The sequence below is a fragment of the Alligator mississippiensis genome, chromosome 5 (genome assembly GCF_030867095.1).
Source record: "Alligator mississippiensis isolate rAllMis1 chromosome 5, rAllMis1, whole genome shotgun sequence".
Taxonomy (NCBI): domain Eukaryota; kingdom Metazoa; phylum Chordata; order Crocodylia; family Alligatoridae; genus Alligator; species Alligator mississippiensis.
In genome coordinates, this window is record NC_081828.1 from 93906947 (window position 1) to 93929445 (window position 22499).

General features: G+C 45.3%; 1 protein-coding gene across 1 annotated transcript in view; it reads right to left on the minus strand.

Annotated features, from left to right (window-relative positions):
- Positions 1-22499, minus strand: part of ABCA13 (ATP binding cassette subfamily A member 13) — a 370934-nt gene that overhangs the window by 219663 nt on the left and 128772 nt on the right. Inside the window, 1 exon segment of the mRNA XM_059729347.1 lies at positions 985-1098. Within this exon segment, the coding sequence (XP_059585330.1) occupies positions 985-1098 (114 nt within the window).

The window sequence follows — 22499 nt, forward strand, 5'->3', positions numbered from 1 at the left end:
TGATAAGCTGCAGTACAATCCCACTGTTACACAGACACTTTCTTCAGTACCCCTATTACAGAAACTTTCTCCATAACTATGCAGGCAGACAGCCCCTATATTTTATAATCTATATGTGCACTAACTGTACCACATGGGACTACCACATCTCTGCAACTGCTGCTCCTGAAAGTAGAGCTTCTGTACATTCCTGAGTATATTCCTAGCTCTAGATCCATGATTTCTGTTGCATACCACCGCTAAAAACAAATGCTTGTAAACTTCCACCACTAGTAATGATTCCAGGAGAAGGAGCCATACAGGCATTCAGCCAGCAACCTTCCCACCCCTGTTCCTGGTGCCTTCCTGAGACTTGGGTGATCCCAGTCTGGGAAAAGCTTGAGAAGCAGTGGCTGCTCCAGTCTTCCTGTTCCTGCTGTGTAGAACAGGCATGGAGTTTCCTTCAATGCTCCCTTCACTCAGTTCCCAGGCACCAAGCAGAAATAGTAGTGAAAAAGTGCCCTGCCCACTCTTCACACTAGAGTCCCCAGTGTGTGAGGACCCAGCAGGGAGCAGCTAGCAGCTGCTTCTCACCTCAGTCTACAAGAAATGAGGAGCAGCTGTCTCCTGTGCCTTCTCCAAACCAGCATAACCCCTGTCTCTGGAAGGCACAGGAGATTTTGCCCATAGCTAAACTTCTCCTGGTCCCCAGGAGGAGTAAAGCTACAGGGAAGCGTACAAATATTTGTTCTCCTGTGGAAAACTCACCAAGAAGCCACTTCTGCCAGGTGAAGGTTGGGTTATTTTTCTCCTGGAGCTGCCATTTTTGATCGAGAAGAAACAATGAGAAAGTATGTACACTTGTGGTTTCTAACAGGAGAATGGTGGTTCTCCCGACAGAAATGTAACACTTGTATGTGGCCTCCTACACAGGCACCTCTACTGTTCAATTGTAGTTTCTATTGTAAATATTAGAAACTAGGTAGTTGCCCGTCATTCACCAACCTGAAGTTGACTAAGCATGAAGAAATTTTCGCCATGTTTAAACATCTTGGACATCCTGAGCCATGTCTCTGCATAAGTCTTCAGATTCTCCACAAAACTGAATGTGTGATTAGCCTAAAACAGAAAAGAACCAAAGTGAAATGAAAGTTGAACCCATAAATCCCATGGAAACAGGAGTAATTTGGATGCTTCGAGTCCTTCTGTAACATCTTTGCATTTCAGTTTTGACTGTCAGCAGTGTGCACATCTGTGTCTTCTTTCATCCTCAAAAAAACCTGAAAATAATTTATTTGGTATTCAAAGACTGAAATGAATAAAAGAAAAAGCGTCCTGCAGTGTATGTTTTCTGCCTGAAAAAAACAAAACAATTTCTTTTTATATAGCATCTGTACACAAGGTAACATAATGTGCTTTAGAAAGCAAGATGGTGAAAAACAAAGAGAAGTTCTCAAATGAAAGCCTGCATTGATCACAGCACCACCTCTATGGGAAGAGAGAAGGTAGTTTTGGGATTCAATTTTCAATTCATGTAACCTGATAGGGACCTTACGGTGGGCATCTACTACAGACCACCCAACCAGGGGGAAGAGCTAGACCAGGACTTCTCCAATCAGCTTATGGAGGCAGTTAGGTCAAGGGATGTTATTGTCATGGGTGACCTAAACTACTCAGACATTTGCTGGGAGGAGGAGACAGCCAGGTCTGACCGCTCGCATAGGTTCCTGGCTGTATTACAGGACCTTCACCTTATCCAGGAAGTGTACAGCCCCACTAGGGGTAACGCCTTGCTGGACCTGGTCCTGGCCATAGGGGATGACCTGGTGAGGGGACTGCAGGTCCTTGACCACCTGGGCAATAGTGATCATCACCTGCTGGATTTCACTATCCAACGCAGGGTGTCTAGGTTTCACACCAAGGCTAAAGCCCTTGACTTCAGAAGGGCCAACTTCAAGGAGCTTAGGAGACTAGTGAGGGAAGAACTAAGGGCCCAGAAGGTAGAGGAGATGGGGGCCCATGAGGGATGGTCATACCTTAAGGGGGAGATCCTCCAGGCCCAAAGGATAACAGTCCCTGAGAGAAGCAAGGGGGGTAAGAGTGCTCAGAAACCCCCTTGGCTCAGCAAGGGCATTCAGCAATGCCTGAGGACTAAAAGGGAGGCATACAACCAGTGGAAGGGAGGAACTATCACCAAGGAGGAGTACTCCTCCTCGGCCTGGGAGTATAGGAGGGCTATTAGGAAGGCCAAGGCAGAGATGGAACTCAGGCTAGCGTCCAGGATTTAGAACAACAAAAAGTCCTTTTTCAAGTACATTGGGAGCAAGAAGAGGATATCAGGCAATGTAGGGCCCCTGCAAGACACAAACGGTAATCTGGTGGCCATGCCAAACAAGAAAGCTGATATTTTTAACCGTTTTTTTGCCTCTGTTTTCTTGAACAGGGACCGGGATATCCCACCTACCAGAGGTAGGGACAATCTTGGGGATAGCTCTATCAAGCCTTCAGTCAGTGCAGATGTAGTTAGGGATGTTCTGGAAGGGCTAGGCATTTTTAAATCTGCAGGTCCAGATCCCCTCCACCCAAGGGTGTTGAGGGAGCTGGCAGGGGTCATCGCGGAGCCTTTGGCCCAGCTGTATGAGCATTCGTGGTCATCTGGCCAGGTGCCAGGGGATTGGAAACTGGCTAATGTGGTCCCTATTTTTAAGAAGGGAAGGAAGGAGGACCCAAGTAATTATAGGCCAGTAAGCCTCACGTCGGTGCTCGGGAAGCTCTTGGAGAGAATCATCAAGGAGCATATCTGTGGGGGGCCTGCAGGGGAGATCATGTTCAGGGGCAATCAGCATGGGTTCACCAAAGGCAGGTCCTGCCTGACCAACCTGATTGCCTTTTACAACTGAGTAACTAAATCCTTAGATGATGGTGTCTCTGTGGACAGTCTTTCTAGACTTTAAGAAGGCGTTTGACACTGTCTCTCACCCCATCCTTATCAATAAATTAAATGACTGCGGCATTGATGCCTGCACAGTTGGATGGGTAAAAAATTGGCTGATGGGGCGCACCCAGAGAGTAGTGGTGGATGGGTTGTACTCAACCTGGCGAGATGTGAGCATTGGGGTACCCCAGGGCTCGGTCCTCGGGCCCTCAGTTTAACATCTTTATCAGCGACTTGGACGAGGGGGTGGAAAGCATGCTGTCCAAGTTTGCTGATGACACTAAGATGTGGGGCGAGGTGGGCACACTTGAAGGGAGAGAGAGGCTGCAACTAGATTGGGACAGACTACAAAAGCGGGCAGATGAGAATAGGATAGGGTTCAACAGACAAATGTAGGATGCTGCACCTTGGGAGAAGGAATCCACAGCATACATACAGGCTGGGGAGTTCCCTTCTTGAAAGCACAGAGGCGGAAAGGGATCTTGGAGTCATTATTGACTCCAAGATGAACATGAGCCGCCAATGCCAGACTGCAGCCAGCAAGGCCAGCCATACCTTGTCATGCATCCAAAGATGCATCTCAAGCCGGTCCAGAGTGGTGATCCTCCCCCTCTATGCGACTTTGGTCAGGCCACAGTTGGAGTACTGCATCCAGTACTGGGCACCGCACTTCAAAAGGGATGTGGCCAGCCTGGAGAGGGTTCAGAGGAGGGCCACCCACTTGGTAAGAGGGCAGCAGGACAGGCCCTATGAGGAGAGACTGAAGGACCTGAACCTGTTCAGCCTCAGCAAGAAGAGGCTGAGGGGGTACCTGGTGGCTGCCTACAAGCTCATCAGGGGGAATCAATAGCAAATAGGTAGAGCTCTTTTCTCCCCAGCACCACCTGGGGTGACAAGGAACAATGGTCGTAAGCTGACAGAGAATAGGTTTAGGTTGGAGATCAGAAGGCAATGTTTTACAGTTAGGGTGGCCAAAATCTGGAACCAACTTCCCAGGGAGGTGGTCCTTGCCCCTACCTTGGGCAAATTCAAGAGGAGGTTGGACGAGCACCTGTCTGGGGTCTTGTGAACCCAGCATTCATTCCTGCCTGTGGCAGGGGGTCAGGGTAGATGATCTGTTCAGGTTCCTCCTGACCCTAGCTACTATGAAACTATGGTAGGTCTGGTGCTGCCTGAGAATGGGATATCTGGCAAAGTTTGTCAGAGATTCCTTGCTCCTTCTCCTGGCCCATCAGAAAAGGAAGAGTCAAGGACAATGTTTTATGATTGAATCATCAGAGGACAAGTCAAGTCCATTTCCTTCTGTACTCATCCAACAATGGGTCTGAACTATAAAATACCAAATAGCAAATAGCACTGTTTGGGGTCAGGCTAGATGATCTGTTCAGGTCCCTCCTGACCCTAGCTACTACAAAACTATGAAATAAGTTACATTCAGGAAAATGTTTTTTTCCAGAAAAGTTTGTACTATAATTGGTGATATTCACCAACCAAAGTGGTTTGTCCAAATACTAGAATGACATACAAGATGAAATGGATGAAATTCGATTGCATAAAATACAAGCAGGGTTAATAAAAGCAAATTCTTTCAACTGAAAGTTCTTCAGTTGTAGACAACTGAAAACAAGAGGCATCCAAGTATACCAGATGATTAGATAAGGTGTTATTGTGTTGCAGTGATAAAAAGGGGAAAATGCAATTCCACCTGTAAACAGTTAAGATGTTTCCATCAGTAACACCTGATGGAAGATGTTACTGTAAGACAAAGAACAGTATTAAAACTATCGCACAATTTCCTGGTCAGACCTCAGGTCAGTACCAAAGAAATATACACTGGTCTGATCACCCTTATTCAAGAAAGGATAAATTTAATCTGGAACAAGGTGCAGAGAAGGGCTGCTAGGATGATCAAGGGAATGGAGAGCATAATCAGAAGAAAGGAGGCAATGAGAATTTACAGGTTTAAGCTGTGCAAAAAGAAGGCTAAGAATCTATTAGTAAACCATGGGAGCAAATGCCAAAAGGGGAGAGAAGAGCTATTAAAGCTAAGAGTGCATTTTGTACAAGAACAAGTGGGTACTAAGTGGTCACAGATATTTCTGACTGGAAATTAGAATACATTTTTAACCATATATAACATAATCATATTGGCAGCATAAAAACCCTAGCTACCTTTACATTAGCATGCAATACCTTTCTGAAATGTTGTAAGCTATCAGGATGCATAGAAACTATCCTGAAACCATGTGTCACTCAAAGAGCAAGTTTCCTCAGACTTCCTCAACTGAATCCAAAACATCAACCACCTACCTGAAAAGACCTTGCAACCATGGATATCACCACCTTGTATATTAACATCCCAAACCATGAAGGCACTACTACCTGCCTAAAATACCTTTAAGAATATGGAGTAGACTTAGATTTGGAACAATATGTTGCACAAATCATCCACTTTAACCTCACCCACAAAAACTTCTCTTTCAACAATTGTGACTTCCTCCAAACCATGGGCATAGCTATGGGTACAAAGATGGTCCTTCAATATGCCAATCTCCTCAAAAGCCACCTTTAGGGGAAAAAAAATCTTAAAATTGCACCAAACCTGTACTATACCTGAATTATATAGATGATATTTTCATCATCTGGACTGAACATCCAGACTCACTGATTTCTACCACAGGTTTAACAACCATCATCCACCAATCAATATTTCTCTGGAATACTCCTACACTAACATCAACTTTCTAAATACTGCAAGCCATACCGAGGATGATACCCTGCAAATCACTATATTCTGGAAATCCACAGCCCACCACACCCATGTCCACTGTTCTGTGCCTGGCTTCCTGTGATTACAGACCTAACAAACAACGTCTTGCATTTGAAAGCTTGTCTAACCTTTAAGCTAACTACATACTTGGTCCAATAGAAGGTATCAGATGCCTAAGAAATTTTTGCCTCTCGCAACTTTATGAAAGGTATTATATGATGGAAGAAATTCTACCCCATGGTCAGATTGATAAAGACTGTGGGGGTTTTTGCCTCTCTCTCAAGATCTCTTGAGCATATATTGACAACATTGTATAGAAGCAGCACATTGGCCACCGTGGTTACTCTGCTTTACCTATGGCAGGTTAGGATGTTTGGTCTGTGTTGTGTCAGGGTTGTTGGTAGTCTTATGTGGAGTTTAGTTTATGGTTTGTACGGGATGGTTTGTTTAGGGATGATCCTGCCTCAGGCAGGGGGTTGGACTAGATGACCTCTGGAGATCCTGTCCAGCCCTACTTCTGTATGGTTCTATGTGTTGTCTACAATAACAGGGGACATAAATTCATACCAATGCCCAAGAAGAGCAATTTCAACACAAGCAAAAAATAATAACAACAACAACAACAACAACTAATAATTTTAGAGCCAGTCAGAAAATTCCATTTCTTTTCCACAAGGGAACACATGGGGTAAATGTGTTTTGATTCTTAAACAATCCAGAAACAGTCCAAATTTTGACGTTTCTTGTGGAAAAAGCATTTTAAAAACTAATTCAAAAACATCAAAATATGTTTTTACATTTTAAAACAATATGAGATATCTCATAAAAAAAATAGAATTTAAAGAGCAAAATCAACTGAAGATTAAATAAATCAACTAAAAACTTTATAAAGGACTGGCTTAATCTTTTTTTTCCAAATTAATGAAACACTATCAAATGATAAAACATTACCAAAATTGTAAAACAATTCATTCAAAGAGAAATTTCATTGGAATGCATCACTTTGCAATGGAAATGTTTTGAGCCATATGTCTCAGAAGACTCACCATGGGAATAAAGTAAAACTTTGTTGTTGAATAGCAGATAGTTCAAAATATCAGTTTGCATCAAAATTTCACAAATGCCTCAACTGTGAGTGAACTAGCTTGTGGATACCCATACTAATTTGTGCATATGCAAATTAACATGCGTTTCACTTTAAATCCATTTATTTCAAAGTCAGTGTTTTTCAGTCCCCTGAATTTTAAATTAACAATGCTTTATTGTACATGGAGGGAGGGGGTCAAGGTGATTTACTGTCAGGTAAGAGACATGTAAATGAGTTGAAGATAAACTGGTAAACAGAATTCGGAATCTGATACAGACAAAGAAATCAAAAGGTGAATTTGATGAGGAAGTAGTTACAAATGGCATAAACAGAGAAAGGAGACTGTCATGAGTTATATTACATGGCTTTATCACTGATCAAAGCCTTAATATCATATAAACCAAATATTTGTGATATAAAAGCTTGTCCAAATTTGATTACACTGCAATAAAAAAATATTCTTGTTGCAGTTAGTGATTTAAGCTCACTTTGGAAACATTTGTACCTGGAAATACAAATAGGTACTATCTGAAGTATTATATTCAATGGCCCATTATGTTAAAAAAGAGCATTCTTTTCATCATAAGAATAGAATACACAAGGGAATTATTATAAAAGATGCATATCACCTTCTAAGTCACAATGTTGTTGATTCTTGAGCTAGCACAAAAAGAAAAATAAAAGGACTGGTACAATTAAAGATGAAACTTTGAAAGATAATTGAGAGCCAACTAGAATTTAGGTTGTTACTTAGGAAAGAAAAGGGAGGAGTACAGTCTGTGTGATCTTGATAATTTTTTTCTTATGAAATCTGCCCCCTCAATGTCTCTGGTGACTACTGAATGTTAGGATGTTAGGATGTATTCAATACCAATGAAATAAATTCCTTTTCCTCTGCCAGTACACATTTATATGTACAAGCAAGTACAAATAGTTCTTTGTGCATGGCTTTGGCAATTATCTTTCCCTTGGTTCTGTTAACAAGAAGCAAGCAGACATTTGAATGCAATTTGCAAAAATTTGACAAAGGTTAATAAAGCTAATGAACATCAGTTTAATATAGCTGTATGTGTGCATAACACCAAACAAGGGCTTGTCTACACTTACGCTTTAGGGGAAATTCTTTATACTACCAATAGCTCAAATAAGCATGTGATAAAATATAGTTACGGTATAGCAAATATAGACTGGACAATAGCTGAACAAACAGCTAGGGGGAAAGAAATCAGGACAAATCCTGTGAAGAACTGCAGCCAAATAGCTTGTGTCCCAGTCCTGTACCTTAACCATAAGATTATGCTCCTGTTCTGTAAACAGCTGTCTCTTATTTATGCTGGGACCCAACTATTAAGAAACTTGTCACTCAATGTTAGAAAACACAGTGAAATCTATTTTGGTTCAGTTAATTGTTTAGTTGTCATAGTTGTTTCTGGGAGTCAGAGTTCTTCATTATCATAATTTATGATCCAGTATTGATCTCAAGGTAGAAATGTAAAATATTCTTCTCTAACAGATATGAGTTTACTGTATGGAGTTGTAAATTGGTAAAGGACTCGATTTATTCTAATACTTCCTATCAAAGTACAAAGCTTTGGCACAGACCTATATTTACAGTGTCTTTTGCAGAGTTAAGCTTTCAACATTTTTCAGTGGTTATCTACAGGAGTTACATGCCTGAGAGAACAACAACCTTGAGTGACCCTGTCTCTCTGCTGGGATTGCAGGATGTTGTAAGGTGGTGCCTGGCAGTAAATTCTATTCCCCTAGCAGGAGCAATATTGCTTAATAGCAGTATTAAGATTTTAAAGAGGGGTCACCTTTGGCCCTTATTTTCCCTTCCAAGGCAAGAAATTCTTCTGCTAGATGCTGCAAAAGCTCCATTGCTACCAACGTGGTATATGTGGGGTGGAATGTTTGTCCCTCAGATAGATCTGAACTATCAAATCCCAAAGGTTCAGGTTCTACAGCTGTTTCAGTTGGGATAAGCTTATGGAAGTGATATGGGGAGAACTGTCCAGTTGGATCACTCTCGATCTCTCTCTCTAGGTATCAGTCTGAAGTGTGACTTGTCCAACATACCTTCAAGATGAGCCTTAATAACCATATCTCAGTTCCTTCAATTCTCTTTTCCATACATGGCGATGTTGTCCAGCATTCTGATGCACACATGAGGACTGGTATAACGTAGCAATCCAAAACGCTTAACTTCATCCTCATAGAAATTTTACTATTTGTCAGTATCTTTTTCATTTTCAATGTCTTTTTCCATCACTATTCTCCATTTTATTTCATGATCACATTTACCATCTGATGTTATCCAGCTTTCAAAGCAGATAAATTTATTGACCTGCCTTATCTTTTCCTTTTCCACTTTGATGTTGCATACAGGAATGATCTTCTTTGTAATTATTGTGCATTGTTTTTCTACAGTTGATACTTAGACCCTTCTTAGTTTAACTAACAGCTTCATCCAAAATTCCTTACAGCTTCTCTTCTCTTGCTATAGATCTCAGGGTGGGCTTTTATTTTGCCTTCATCAGAAGCACTGGGAAAGGCTAGAGATTTTGACTGGATGTGTCAGTGCTCCCTCCGGGACTAAAACCCAGAGGTTCCTAGTTAGCAAGCCTTACCCCTCCACTGAGAATCAGACCGATCACCACATTTGCTATCAGGAAGGAATTTTACCCCGTTATCAGCTAGATCAGGGGTAGGCAATTATTCATAGAATTCTAATATTATAAAAGCCTTAATCTGTCTGTCTGTCCGCAATGCTTTACTTGCGCTCTGATTGGCTGACAAACAGCCAATCAGAATGTGAAAAAGCATTCAGACAGGTAGCAACGTGCCACCATGATGGCAGGGACACAGAGGACAGAGTTGGGAGGCAAGGCCAGCTCCAGTGGCCTTGCCCCCCGCCTGCCCTGTTCCCTGGAGGTGAAAGCAATGGCCTCACCACCCTGTTTCATGCACAGGGCAGGAGGCTGCTCCATGCAGGTAGAGACCGGAGCTGGCCTCGCCTCCCCCACTTTGCTCCTTGGAGGTGATAACGGTGATGTTGGCATGGGGTAGGGGTGGGGAGAGAGTGGTTAGGATGCTGCGGGGGGGCAAGGCCACTGGTGCTGGCCTCAGACTGCCGCCCTTCTGTCATTACTGCCTGCAGGGCTAACCCAGCAGCAGTGTGGGGAGGAGTGGACCTGACGCAATGGCCGTAGTGGTGGTGGGGGAAGGGGAGAAGTGGGCCAAGGCCTGATGTGGGGGGGGGGAGTGGGCCCACTGCAACGATGAGGGGGAGCGGTGGGCCTACCCTGATGCAGCCCGGTGCAGCAGTGGCTGGGGGAGAGGAAGAACAGGTCTTCTCTTCCCCTCAGGCCCAGGCCCACTCCTCCCCCATCCCCCCTTCTGTCTCCCCACCACCGCTGGGTCGGCCCAAGGCTGCTGCTCCCCCCATCTCCAGGCCTAGAGCGCCTGTTTGCACACTCTGTTTGCTCAGCTCTCTAAGGGACTGGGATAAGTAGGAGCTGAGGTGCAGCGTGATCCTTCTCAGCTCCACTCAGCTGCCCCCAGCACCAAATGCCCACCCACTGCTGGCCCCTCCTACCTCCCAGCTCCACGCTGGGGGATTGGGTCGGGGTCCTCCTGAGGGTCCACCAGGGTCCTGGGCTCACAGGAGCACAATGGGTTTTCACCCATGTATTTCATAATGGAGCTGGACCTGAATACTGCTTTGGCCATTGAGGGCCCTTTTTAAAATCCTGCAGACTCTGACATCATGCAGGTTGGTGCATGCCCAGTTAGATCGGGGTGAGCAATTATTTGGGCCCAAGGGCCACATGGGAAATTTTGATGAGATGTCATGAGCTAGGTGAGTACTCTCTCCTCCTGCCCCCCCACAACAACTCACCAAAACTCCCTATGAGGCTGCAGGCAGGTGGAAAGCAGTATTCAGGAGTGAAAGAGGCACATGAGGCTGGGATCATGGGGCCAGGTCACCAGGCAGTGACAGTTCTGGACTGAGGCTTGGGGCCTGCTCCCTATACACCCCTGCCCTGGAGGGCAGGGGAAGGGGTTTAGGGAGGTATGTGCATGTGTGTGTTCGGGTGGAGGTGCTGCCTTGGCACAAGGTCTCCAGAGCCTGCCATGGGTGAGAGGAAGGAAGGGAGGCAAGGGGGCACATGCAGCAGAGCTCACCCAGTCGGTGTGGTCTACAGTTCCCTTGCAGTGCTCCAAATGGGTCTGAGCCCCTGCCCACTTGCACCAGGGCAGCCTGTGCTGCACTCCTGCCACTGCCCACAGCCCAGCTGGGCCAGGTGCTGTTCTGCTTCCCCTGCCTCCAGCAGTAGCTCCTGCTCCTGCCCAGGCCAAGAGGGCAGCCAGAAGCTGAAGCCCCATGTGCTGGGGCAGAAGCTGCCTGACTGAAGCTGCACACCTGCCAAGAGTGGCACAGCACGGCAGAGACAGCAGTGTCTTCCAGTGGAGCTGTTTCCAGTGCAGGTGCAGCCAGCCAGATGCTGCTCTGAACCCCCTGCCTCCAGCAACAGCTCCTACTCCTGTCCCTGCCCCTGCTGAGCCACACTACTTCTGGCAAGCAGGTGAGTAGGAAGCTTCAGCCAGGTGGCTCCTACTCCAACATGCAGGGCTCCAGCTGCAGCTCCACCTTCCACCAGAAGGTGGCTGGGAGCTGGAGTCAGAACCCCCGGGGCAGAACCTGCCGAGCTGAAACTGCCTGCCCGCTCACCCAGAGCAATGCGGCGCATCAGGGGCAGGAGTTGCCCCTGGAGGTCGGGGGAGCACAGCAGCATCCAGCTACATCCGTACCAGAAGCTGCATAGGCTGTCTGAGGCTGGGCTGTGGCTGTCGGCAGAAGCCTAGCATAGGCTGTCCGGTGCAAGCTGAGCACCATGGGGGCTGCCACAGGCTAGATCCAGTCACCTGGCAGGCCGGATTCAGCCTATGGGCCATATTTTACCCACCCCTGAGTTACATCGTGTGATGTGTAGAGTTATGCTCACTGTTCCCAGGTTGCAAAACAGAAAGCAGGGTTTTGGTTCTTCCCATGCTTCTGTACTTTGTTGGTTGTTGTCACATGAGGCTGGGAAGGATTTTTTCTTCATTGTCAGATACTTATGGACTGTGGGAGGTTTTTGCTTTCTTCTGCCTTCCCTGAATATCTTGAGTACCTTTCAACAACCTTGCAGCAGCAGGTTGTCCCGCTGCTTTACCTGTAGCGGATTAGGGTGCCTTTGGTGTCTTTGGACAATGCTTTTCTTTTCTGTGGTTTCTTTCCTATTTTTCTACTAGTTTATGTTAAGGAAAATATTAAATATGGTCTTATTCCAAATTGAAGACCCAGGTAAGTCTTCCTTCATTAGAACAGAACATAGAAAGTGCAGAATACAGAGCTTGGAGATCTGCATGGATGCTTTGTGGTTACTGCACCATTAAGACCTGGAAAATTGTGAATGGAAATTACCATGGAGATAGAAGTAGAAGTAGTAGTGCCTGGGCAATGAACACAGATATATTACAGCCAGGACTAGTGTTCTCAGGTGCATATAAACTTAGAAAATATTAACCCACATGCTGCTGGGGTTTTGGCTGTAGCCATGTTGATCTAAGGACATAGGCATGCAAGTTTCTTTGGGTAGATGTGATATCTTTTATTAGACCAACTGAGCAGTTGGGGAAAAGTTTTTTGCAAGGTTTTGGGCATAAGCTCCTTCTTTAGGCATAGGAAGTCTCTGCTGTTCTGACATCTCCAAGGAATGAAAGAAAACTTCATTTCTTGGAATGAAAGAAATGAAGGAATGAAAGAAAGCTTCTTTCATTCCTTGGAGATCTCAGAATAGCAGAGGCTCCCTATGCCTGAAGAAGGGTGCTTGTGCCTGAAAGCTTGCAAATAACTTTTTTCCAACTACTCAGTTGGTCTAATAAAAGATATCACATCTACCCAAAGAAGCTTACCAACCCACATGCTGAAAATTCAACCAAGTTAGGCGTTTGCCTCTGACTGAATTGTTTTGGAAGCTATTGTCCATAACTGTTCAACCATTTCTGAGATTAAGACTGGGGAAAATCTGTCCAAATTATGCATATACAACTGCATATGCAGAGAGAGGGGCGGGGGAGAAACTTTGTTTGAGAGATTTTGCTCCCTGACATTTTAGAAAAAGAAGTGTACAGGGAGGTTGGACCTGTAAAAATCTTTCCCCAATTTAGTCAAGTGTTGAAGAACTAGAGTTTGCACATACTCAGCAGACAGCTACTCCAGCTTTGCAGCTGAAAACGAGGCAAGAGTCCAGCAGTGGTGTGGGAGGAAGAGGCAGCACCACCACACTGAGCTTGGCTGTGGAGATGATGAAAATGGAGACTGTGGGCAAAGGCAATATTACTTGGTAGGTGACCACAGAATTAGTAACTATAAATCACAACCTGTGTTCATCAAGGGAATGAATTACAATGGAACAAACCACCTCAGTTCTGGCATTTCCTGACTTTTGAGTGACTGACTTTGAAACCTTAATCAAGTTCTTTCAAAGAAGTCTGTTCAGTCCCTGTGAAGTCAGTTTGCATGTCTATAATAATGTACGTACAAGGATCCTTAAATTATGCAGACCCACCTCTCTCATTTTCTTTACACAGCTGTTCTGAGCCAATTAAACAGTACCTAAATTAAGAGGTAAGAATTTATTTTTTTAATGTGGAGACATGGCGAAAAATCCCTTAAAGTTTTCCACTTTTTTTAATAGATCATTTTTCCCTAAAATCAATATGAATCCATTTGCAGCAACACATGTAACTTAGTTCCCCTGGGCTGGAAAGCACTTGATTAAGGCTAGATATTTGAAATCCACTGGAAGTCACTCTGTATCCTTGGATTCAACAAGCACAATACAAACCTCCTACTTTTATGAACAGGAAAAGCTAGGAATGTCTTTTTGAAGGTGCCTGACACCTGTGAAAGTATTTGATCCTAATATAATTTTGCATCATAAAGAGAGTCCATTCTCATGTGTTTCTTACAAATGTCAAATTTCACAGGACAATTCAATTAAAAGTTGTAGAAATAGAATTTCCTTTTTGTGTTATGACATTTTGATATTTAAAATGATTAAAATAAGGCAGGAATCTTAAGAGCAAATAAATTTGTCAAACTACTGTTCTTTTACCTTTACATTATATTGTTGTTGTAATAGTCAGAACATATGCACCAATTAGACATACCTACAAATCTCTCTCATGCAGCTATAATCTTTTTAATATAACACTTTTTAAACCATCATTCTAAAAGCAGATGAAATCATAACATGGCATGACAGAAATTTTGCATCTGATAAGCCAATAAGAAATCCAAAAACACACATATGCTTTCTGATGTCCTTAACTGTGATCCAAAAATTGACAATAGTTGAATGTAGTGAAATTAGCATAATGCTATTTACCTACTACACGTATAAACTAATTGATCAGCATTAATCTCCACCTCACAATTGCTGACTTTCGGTGCCATTACAGGTTACCTTAAACCGTTGTAAAACCATGGGAAGTTAGACAGTGTTAAAGTTAGATTCATTTCAGAGCAGCCACCGGTTAAAGCTTAATACTGTCTCTGACCTTTACAACTGTAACTTGCCACTAGATGGTCTGGTGAGCAGGGGTGTAGCAAGGACCCAGGACTCTATCCCTCTATCCCTGGGACAGTGAAGCCCCAGGGGTTAAGCACAGCAAGAGTATGAAGCCCAGGCAAGCACGTTTCCCTGGGCACCACGCTCTGACTACCCAGTAGCTCTGCTCCAGTACATTGCTGCCAGAGGTTAACTGTGACAACAGCCTGGACCCCAGGCTCTCACCATGTTCTGCAGCCCTTTCTCCCCTGCCCCCACAAGGAATTCAGGAGGCTAGGGAGGGGAGCCATGCCCCCCCCCCCACACATACACACACTCCCCCAGATAGGGAAGAAGACAAAAGATGTAGGGCAAAGTCTTAAACCTTTGAGGGGAGGACTGCATGCCTGGCCTCCAGTCCAGAGGCCTGGATCAGGTCTCCTAGGGCCCTTAGAGTCAACAGTGTGGTGCCATTTGAGCTGTGACCATATTCACAGGGGGTGGATTGGCTTGGGGCCAGTATCACCCCCTGGGCAATAGAGCTTGGGAGGATTAAAAGTCTGTCAGGGGTAGAGAGGCTGGGAACCATGCATCCTGGCATGCTGAATAACTTCAAATTTGTCTTTTTATCTCTGTGCTAACAATACCCTTGTTCCACCCAGCTTGATCTAAGTAGAACAGCTCAAAGATAAAACTCTCCTGAAGTGGCATAACTTTTAAGACACTTAGAGAGTACTTAGCACCCTTTGGACACTCCCATTTTAAGTGGTTTTAGAATGTTTTAAAGGTAACCTGTAACCCCATCTTCTGTACCTTTTCAGAAGACCAGTATCAGGCAAACTTGAAACAGGATAGCCCAATTCTATGAACCAATACAGGATAATTATCCTGAAATTCAAACATTGATTTTACTTCTGTCCTTCACTGGGCTTATAATTTTCTACTTAGCTTTTTCTGAGGAACCACAGGTAAGAGGCATCATTACTACAGTCTAACACCTGCACCTCATTGGGAGTTTTAAGGGCTGTAAGATTGGGCTTAATACTCATATAGAATACTTGTGATTAATTGGATACATTTATATTTGCATTTTTCTGAATTGTCACAGAATACAATATTTGATAAGTATATGTAGAAGAAAGAGGTATGACTACATTCATGGTAGGACCTTGAGTGAAGCATCTACAATCATCTCACAAGTCTAGCATTTATATTTTCACAACTGCTTGAATGAGCTGATGGATGCGTTTTGGGTCCAACTATGTTAATAGAGTCAACGTGTTATAAACATCTGCTAGAATCCCTAAGTAGTTTTAGACAATTTTAAAAAGAAAGCATAAAGTAAAATTATCTCATTTAAAGTACCTTGGCAGTCAGAACCCTGCTACTCAGATTCAATTTCACTTGAAGACATATAGTAGGATTTAACATATGCTGATAGATTAATCTGCCTTATCTTGGATCCTTTTAAGATAGTGGTCTTGGCATACTAATTGGCAAAATAATGTGGAGATGTCTTCAATGCATTATTCTCAGTGTCATTGTAATACAGAATGTAATTTTGTACTCTGAGGGTTTTAGAGTTTTTATCATCTATCACAACTGATACTTTTTAGATTTTGCATCTGTAAAAATCAGAAAAGAGGCTTATTTTTAGCTGGCTAAAGTTTTAAAATGAACTATATTCAACTAAGCAGACCAGACCACAAGAGAAATGGCCTGTCTCCTGAACTCAGTTCTTTATCTTAACTGTAAAATAGGAAACCAAAAAAGCCATTTTTTGATTCACAAGAAAACTGTGAAGTTACAAACTAGTTCTAATATCTATCATTTTACCTGCAGTTTTTAACATTTTATTTTCCATGGCAGAAATCAGAATGTTATGCTGAATTCCATTTACATAGAAAAGAGTTACCATCTCATTTAAAAGTTATTGAATTTCTGTATACCATTAGCAAGCAGTAATGCTTCACATTTAAATAAATCTAAATTATTATTCCTGTAATAAGAAAAATTCCATGGCAAGAATCTTGTGCTTGCAAGAGAAACACAAATGTTTGCCTCTGGCTTTCAAGCTTTTTAGAAAACTGATTATTATTATTTCTATTGAGGCAGCACCAAACAGCTACTGTCCTGAAGTAGGATTATTCTCTTGGATTAAAGTAGGATTATTGTCTAGAGAAGTACAAAAACTAGTTTCTATCAAAGAGAAAAGTTATAATCTTATTCAAGGCCAACCAAATAGTGGTTACCCTGGGTAAAAAGCTTAGAAATAATAAGAAATTTTGATCATGCAAGCACACACAGGTATCAATAAGTCAACCATGTATACATGGTAAAATAAGCAGGAAAATTTGCAACAACAGTCTTCTAAAAGTCTACAAAATTAATCTTCACCCACATACAGGGGTTACATGCCTACCAGGAGAATTGTAGCCCTCCTGGTAGAAGCCATGAATATACAAGTGGTTCACACAGTTTCTCCCAGTACAAAAATGGTGTTCTGGGACAAAAATAATCCATCTCCCAACCAGAAGATGTCACTCCCAGGAGAAACTCTCCAAGGAAAACAAATACCTGTACTCCTCCCCAGTGCTCAACTCCTCCCAGGGACCAGAAGTAATCCCACACCAGAGGAAAACTCCCATGCCTTCCGGAGACTGAGGTCACCCCAATCTGGAGAAGGTTCAAGGGATAGCTGCTTCTGCCCCTTCTGTAGATCAGGAGAAGGGAGGAGCAGCTGCCCACTGTTCCCCACCAACTCCTGACACTACAGTCCCTAGTGTAAGGAGGGGGAAGAGAATTTCCCCCACTGCTCTACCCTCCCTGGGAAAGGGAAGACTGGAGCAGCAGCTCCTCCCCATACTTTCCCCAGAGCAGGACCACCCATCACAACAAGGCACAAGGAGAAAGGGAAAGAAAACAATTGCAGGCTGACCACCTGTACTGTTTTTACTCTTGGAGTCACTTTTAGTGGTGGAAATTTCCCACCACTAGAAATGCGCACCTTTATTCAGTCTTAGTGAACTAAAGGAGCAACTCCACTAGTTCAGTCACTCATGCACAACTGAGCACACCTAACCCACTTCTGTTTAGTAGGAAGAAATGCAACATATGGCATTTGTACTGGATTTTCAGACCCACCTATGGGAGTTTGTTACTCAATTTCTCTTTAGTTAGCAGCTGATTCCCTTTGAGACACGCATGACAGGGGTACGCAAAGCTTTGGTTGCCAATTCAATTTGGAGAAGATTTGGCCTGATTCAGCGGCCGAATCACAAATCTGAATAGAATTGGGAGACCCATAAGAAGCTCTGAATTGATTTGGAAAAGATTTGGAAAAAGATTCAGTGATTCAGAAAAGGTGGTCTTGTGGGGAAACAGAAACTGAGAAGAGGTGTGGGGGAAGGGGGGGAAGACTGCTCTGATATTGACATGTGTAGCTGACCAGTGACTGTGATCTTTCCCTGAGTTCCGTTCCAATCACAGTGCTCTGTGGGAGGGACATAGAAACAGCATATAAGGCTCTGTGTGAAGCCTTTCTGTTCCTTTGGTGAGCTGTTTGTCTAGAAACAACAGCATGTGAAAGGTACTGGCTGTAGCAGCTGGCTTCCTAGTCAGCCTCTTCACTCTTTTGCTAGACTCTCTATCTAGTCTCTTCCATCTAGTAAACACAGAAGATATAGTAAGCAGATAGAAGATACTGTAAACACACACACACACACATATTAAACACATACAAGATACTACACTTGATCTGAGCCTTCAAGAGGACAAGAAGTGACACACACACAGATTTTCCAGCTCAGCAAACATTATGAAGCATGCTGGAAAGGCAGGTGCCTGGTCTTCTGGCAGGAAAGGGAGAGGGGCTAGAGGGGGTAGAGGGAGAGCTACAAGTTCTCCCTGCCCAAACTTAGATGCACCCTCTTCCCTAGCAACCATGAGGCTTCTGCTGCTAGTGGGAGCAAGCAAGTGGGAGCAGTACCCATGCCTACACCTGCGCCACCTCCACTAATACCAAAACTAGCCACCAGCACCAGCATGACAGTCTCCTGTACCCCAATTTCAGCTCCCAGCATGAGCCTCCCAGTACCAGAGGAGGAGCTAGATCTGGAACCAGGGGAGCTCAGTGCCATAGCCAGGGAAATTCTGGGGAGGGAGGGGGAATCTGAGCTTGTGCTCCACACCCCTCAAAGTTCCCTTACAGACAGGTCTCTTCTGGAAGGCACTTCGTAAAAGGTTGTAGGAACAGGTGGCTCCTTCCCCTGATGTTGTGCCTCTGCCTGCTGAGAAGGGGGATAAGGCAGGATCCCTACCCGCAACCCAGAAGTCGGGGGGAGAGTGTAGTGTGGGATCATTTTGAGTTGGCAGATGATCCCAGGTATGCTACCTGCCAGCACTGCCAAAGGCAGATCAGCTGAGGCAAGGAGGTGAAACACTTCACCACCACAGTGATGCTGCTGCATCTCAGGAGGCAGCACCCCCTTGCCCTTGCTCCTCCTCAGCCTGGCACCAGTGGGAGTGTGCCCAAAGGGAAGTCTACCTCTCACTCCAAAGCCCTTGTCCCCATGAAGCAGAGGCAGGCCACCCTGGATCAGTGGGGGAAAGCCACAGACAAAGGCAGGTGCATTGCAAGGTCACCCAGAGCATTGGGAAGATGCTTGCTCTGGATGGCCAGCCCTTCTCCTTAGTTGAGCGTCAAGGTTTCAGGTGGCTCATGGCACTCGTGGCCCCATCCTACTAAGTGCCTGCATGTACCACCTTTAGCAGGACGATGGTGCCCTCCCTGTATGAGGCATGCAGAGAGTACTTGAGGGAGCAGCTGCACAAGACAGGTCCACAGGTGGCCTTGCACTTCACCTCGGACATCTGGATCATGCCTACCTCTCCCTCATAGAGCACTGGTGTGATCAGTCAGTCTGTCAGTGGGCTCTCCTTCAAGTGTAGGTGATGAATGAGTCCCCCATGGCAATGGAGATCAAAGTGGCCATGAACCGCATGGTTCAGGGGTGGCTCATTGGGCAGGGCGAGCTCATCTGCAGGTTCATGGTTACCAACAATGGGGCCGATATGGTCAAGGTGGTCCTCCATGATGCCAGCTTTGTTGGCATCCACTGTGTGGCACACAAGTTCCACCTCATTGTCAGGGATGGCTTGTAGGGTGACAGGGCTGCCGGTGACGGTGCCATCATGACCAGCCAGCTTATTTCAAGATGCCATAAGGTGGTGGGCTACTTCTACCTGAGTACACAGGGGGGCAAGATGCTACAAGATAAACAGGCAGAGCTGAGCATCCCACAGCACAAAATCATGCACAATGTGGAGACTTGGTGGAATTCTACATACTTGACACTAAAAAGACTGATTGAGCAACAGAAGGCCATCCATGAGATGACCTTGCTTGGGGAGATTGGGATCAGCTTCCCCCTTAACAAAACAGAGTGGGAGATCATCTCCGAGATCTTAGTGCTCCTCAAGCTGCTCCTCAAGGCCACCAAGACCCTCAGCACTGGCTATGTCCTCCTTAGCCAGGTGATCCCTGTAATGAAGGAGTTTGAGAAATGAAGTTCCAGGGGATCAATGTTCCTGGCTGGAGCAAGCTGCTGTCACCAGAGGTGCAGGCACTGGTGAAGCAGCTCAAGGAGGGCATCAAAAAACAGCTGGATCTGTTGCAGACCAGTATGGTCCACATGCTGGCAGCCATGTATGACCCGAGGGTGAAGGGGATTGTGTGCCTGTAAAATCCTGGATCACTGGACGGGGGTGCTGGTGAACAGAGTCAGGGAGGCAGAAGGGCAGAGGTGGGGGGGGGGGGATGTGAAAGAGGGGGATCCACTTTCCCGTGCCAACACTCCCAGCACCAGCCAGTCTCCTCCATGACAGCCACTGCCAATGTGGGCCAAGGGCATGGCTTCAATGGTGGGATCCAGAGGCACCAGACCCCAGCCTCGGGCAAGTAGTGTGGAGACTTGGTGGCTATTTATCTCATCGAGGACATGGAGCCGCTGGACTGTGACCCCTTGGCCTATTGGGCAAGCTGCAGCCAGATGTGGCAGGATCTGGCTACAGTTGCCCAGGAACACCTGTCCTGTTCACCAACCAGTGTTCCAAGAGAGATGGTGTTTGCATTGTTGGGGATGTTGCAACACCCTACCACACCTCCTTGGATCCTAGGTGAACCTCCTGCTGCTAGGGTTCACCAAGTTCCACCTGCATACAGAGCAAGTACCACCCTCCTCACTCTATCTGCACCTATTTCCTTTTAAAATTTTTTTAAAACCATTTAATGCCCCACTCTCAGAGCTAGAGGTGGTACCCACTGCATCACCAGCTATCAGGGGAAGAACAATCTCCCTGCTGAGCTCCCATGCCAGGATGAACTTGGAGGTATGGACTAGGGCAGGGGTGGGCAAAATGCAGCCCGTGGGCCAGATGTGGCCTGCCAGGCTATTCCATCCAGACCGTGGGGGCCCTGAAAAATTTAGAAAATTAATATTTATCTGCCCCTGGCTGCCTGTCATGCAGCCCTTGATGGCTTGCCAAAACTCAGTAAGCAGCCCTCCACCCGAAATAATTGCCCACCCCTGGACTAGGGCTATGGGGAAGGAAGAGGCTCCAGGTCCTGGGCATAACCTAAAACTGTATCCTGCCAGGGTCGGGAGGCCTGGTGGGACTGCCAGAGCATAGGAACCCCCCAAAACTGCCAGGACCACAAACTTCCCTGGTAAAAGCCAAGTAGGCCTTATACCTCCAGCCACCACACGCATGCACAGTCCTGGCTGGGGAAAGCCCAGACCTATAAGATCTTTGAGAAGCTTGCTGGTTGCAGTGGAGTTGCAAGGCTCCAGGTGAGCTTAGCTGCCTGGGATGCAGTCTGCGAGGCATGGGCCACAGTTTTAAGGGAGGTATGAAGCTGCAGAACGGATGTTACCCCTAGATATCAGGGGTCTAAATGGGCAGCCTCCTTTCCCTGGGAAACATCTGAATTGGTTTTCCATCAAGGCGTGGCATGAAAAAAGAGGGGCGGGCGGTTGGCCCAGAAACAGGTGGGCGGACCAAGATCTCACCCACACTGGGAAGGCCCCCTGCTCTTCCTGGATGGACTGAATAGTGATGAAGCCAAAGGCTGGTATGCAGGCAAGAAAGCTAGTTACTGAAAATGTAAATTGAGGTGTCAGGGGGTGAGGGACAGGCTGGGAATGGGGGGAGAAGGGGCAAGTAGCAGGTAAAAGTGGAAAGGTGCCTGGGGAGTCAGGTGTTGTCATAAATCTAATGTCTGTATTAAGTCCATGAGTTTTTTTTAAAATCTACAAGGCTGATGCAGTGCAGTTCAGTTCATAGGCTCATCTGTGAAAAGTGCTTTGCAAATTCCCTTTGAGGATTGGAGACAGAGTGGCTTTCTTGTGAGAAATGTGCCCCCACAGGTAGTTTGATAGATACTCGGGTTGGAAGGGACCTCAACAGATCATCAAGTCCCACCTCAGTCTAGTTGGGCATTCTTGTCTGTAATAGATTTCCAATGTGCATTCATTCTGGTGCACAGTTGTTTTCCATCAGGGCATTTGGTGCACTAGATGAGATATATAACATTTCAGGATGTGTAGTTATAAGATCTAGAAGTAGTGATGGTTCTGTTGTGGGGTGTAGTAATTGTGGGGGTACTGGCAATATGTTGGCATGTTTTGTGTTTCTTATCATGGCATGGTCTGGATCCATTCAGTGTGTTTTGGACTGTAGGAAGTTGGTTTGTGGTGATGCTTCGGTGCTTCACCGGTTAGCGAAGTTCGGTGGTTGTTTGAATTTACAAACCACTTTTCACAGACGAGGCTATGAACTTCACTTCATCAGCCTCCTGGAAACAACAAACTCATGGACTCAGTATAGACACTGGATTTATGACACACTATAACCTGCCTGATATCTGACTCCCCAGGTACCTCTCCATTTTTACTTGGCTGCTACAGTCCCCTTCCCCTCCCCCCAGCCTCTCTCTCACTCCCTGATGCCTCAATTTACATTTTTACTGACTGGCTTTCTTACCTGCAGCCCAGCCTCTGGCTTCTTTACTATTCATTCCACACAGGAAGAGCGCACACACTAACTGCAGATGCTTCCTCAGCCTGA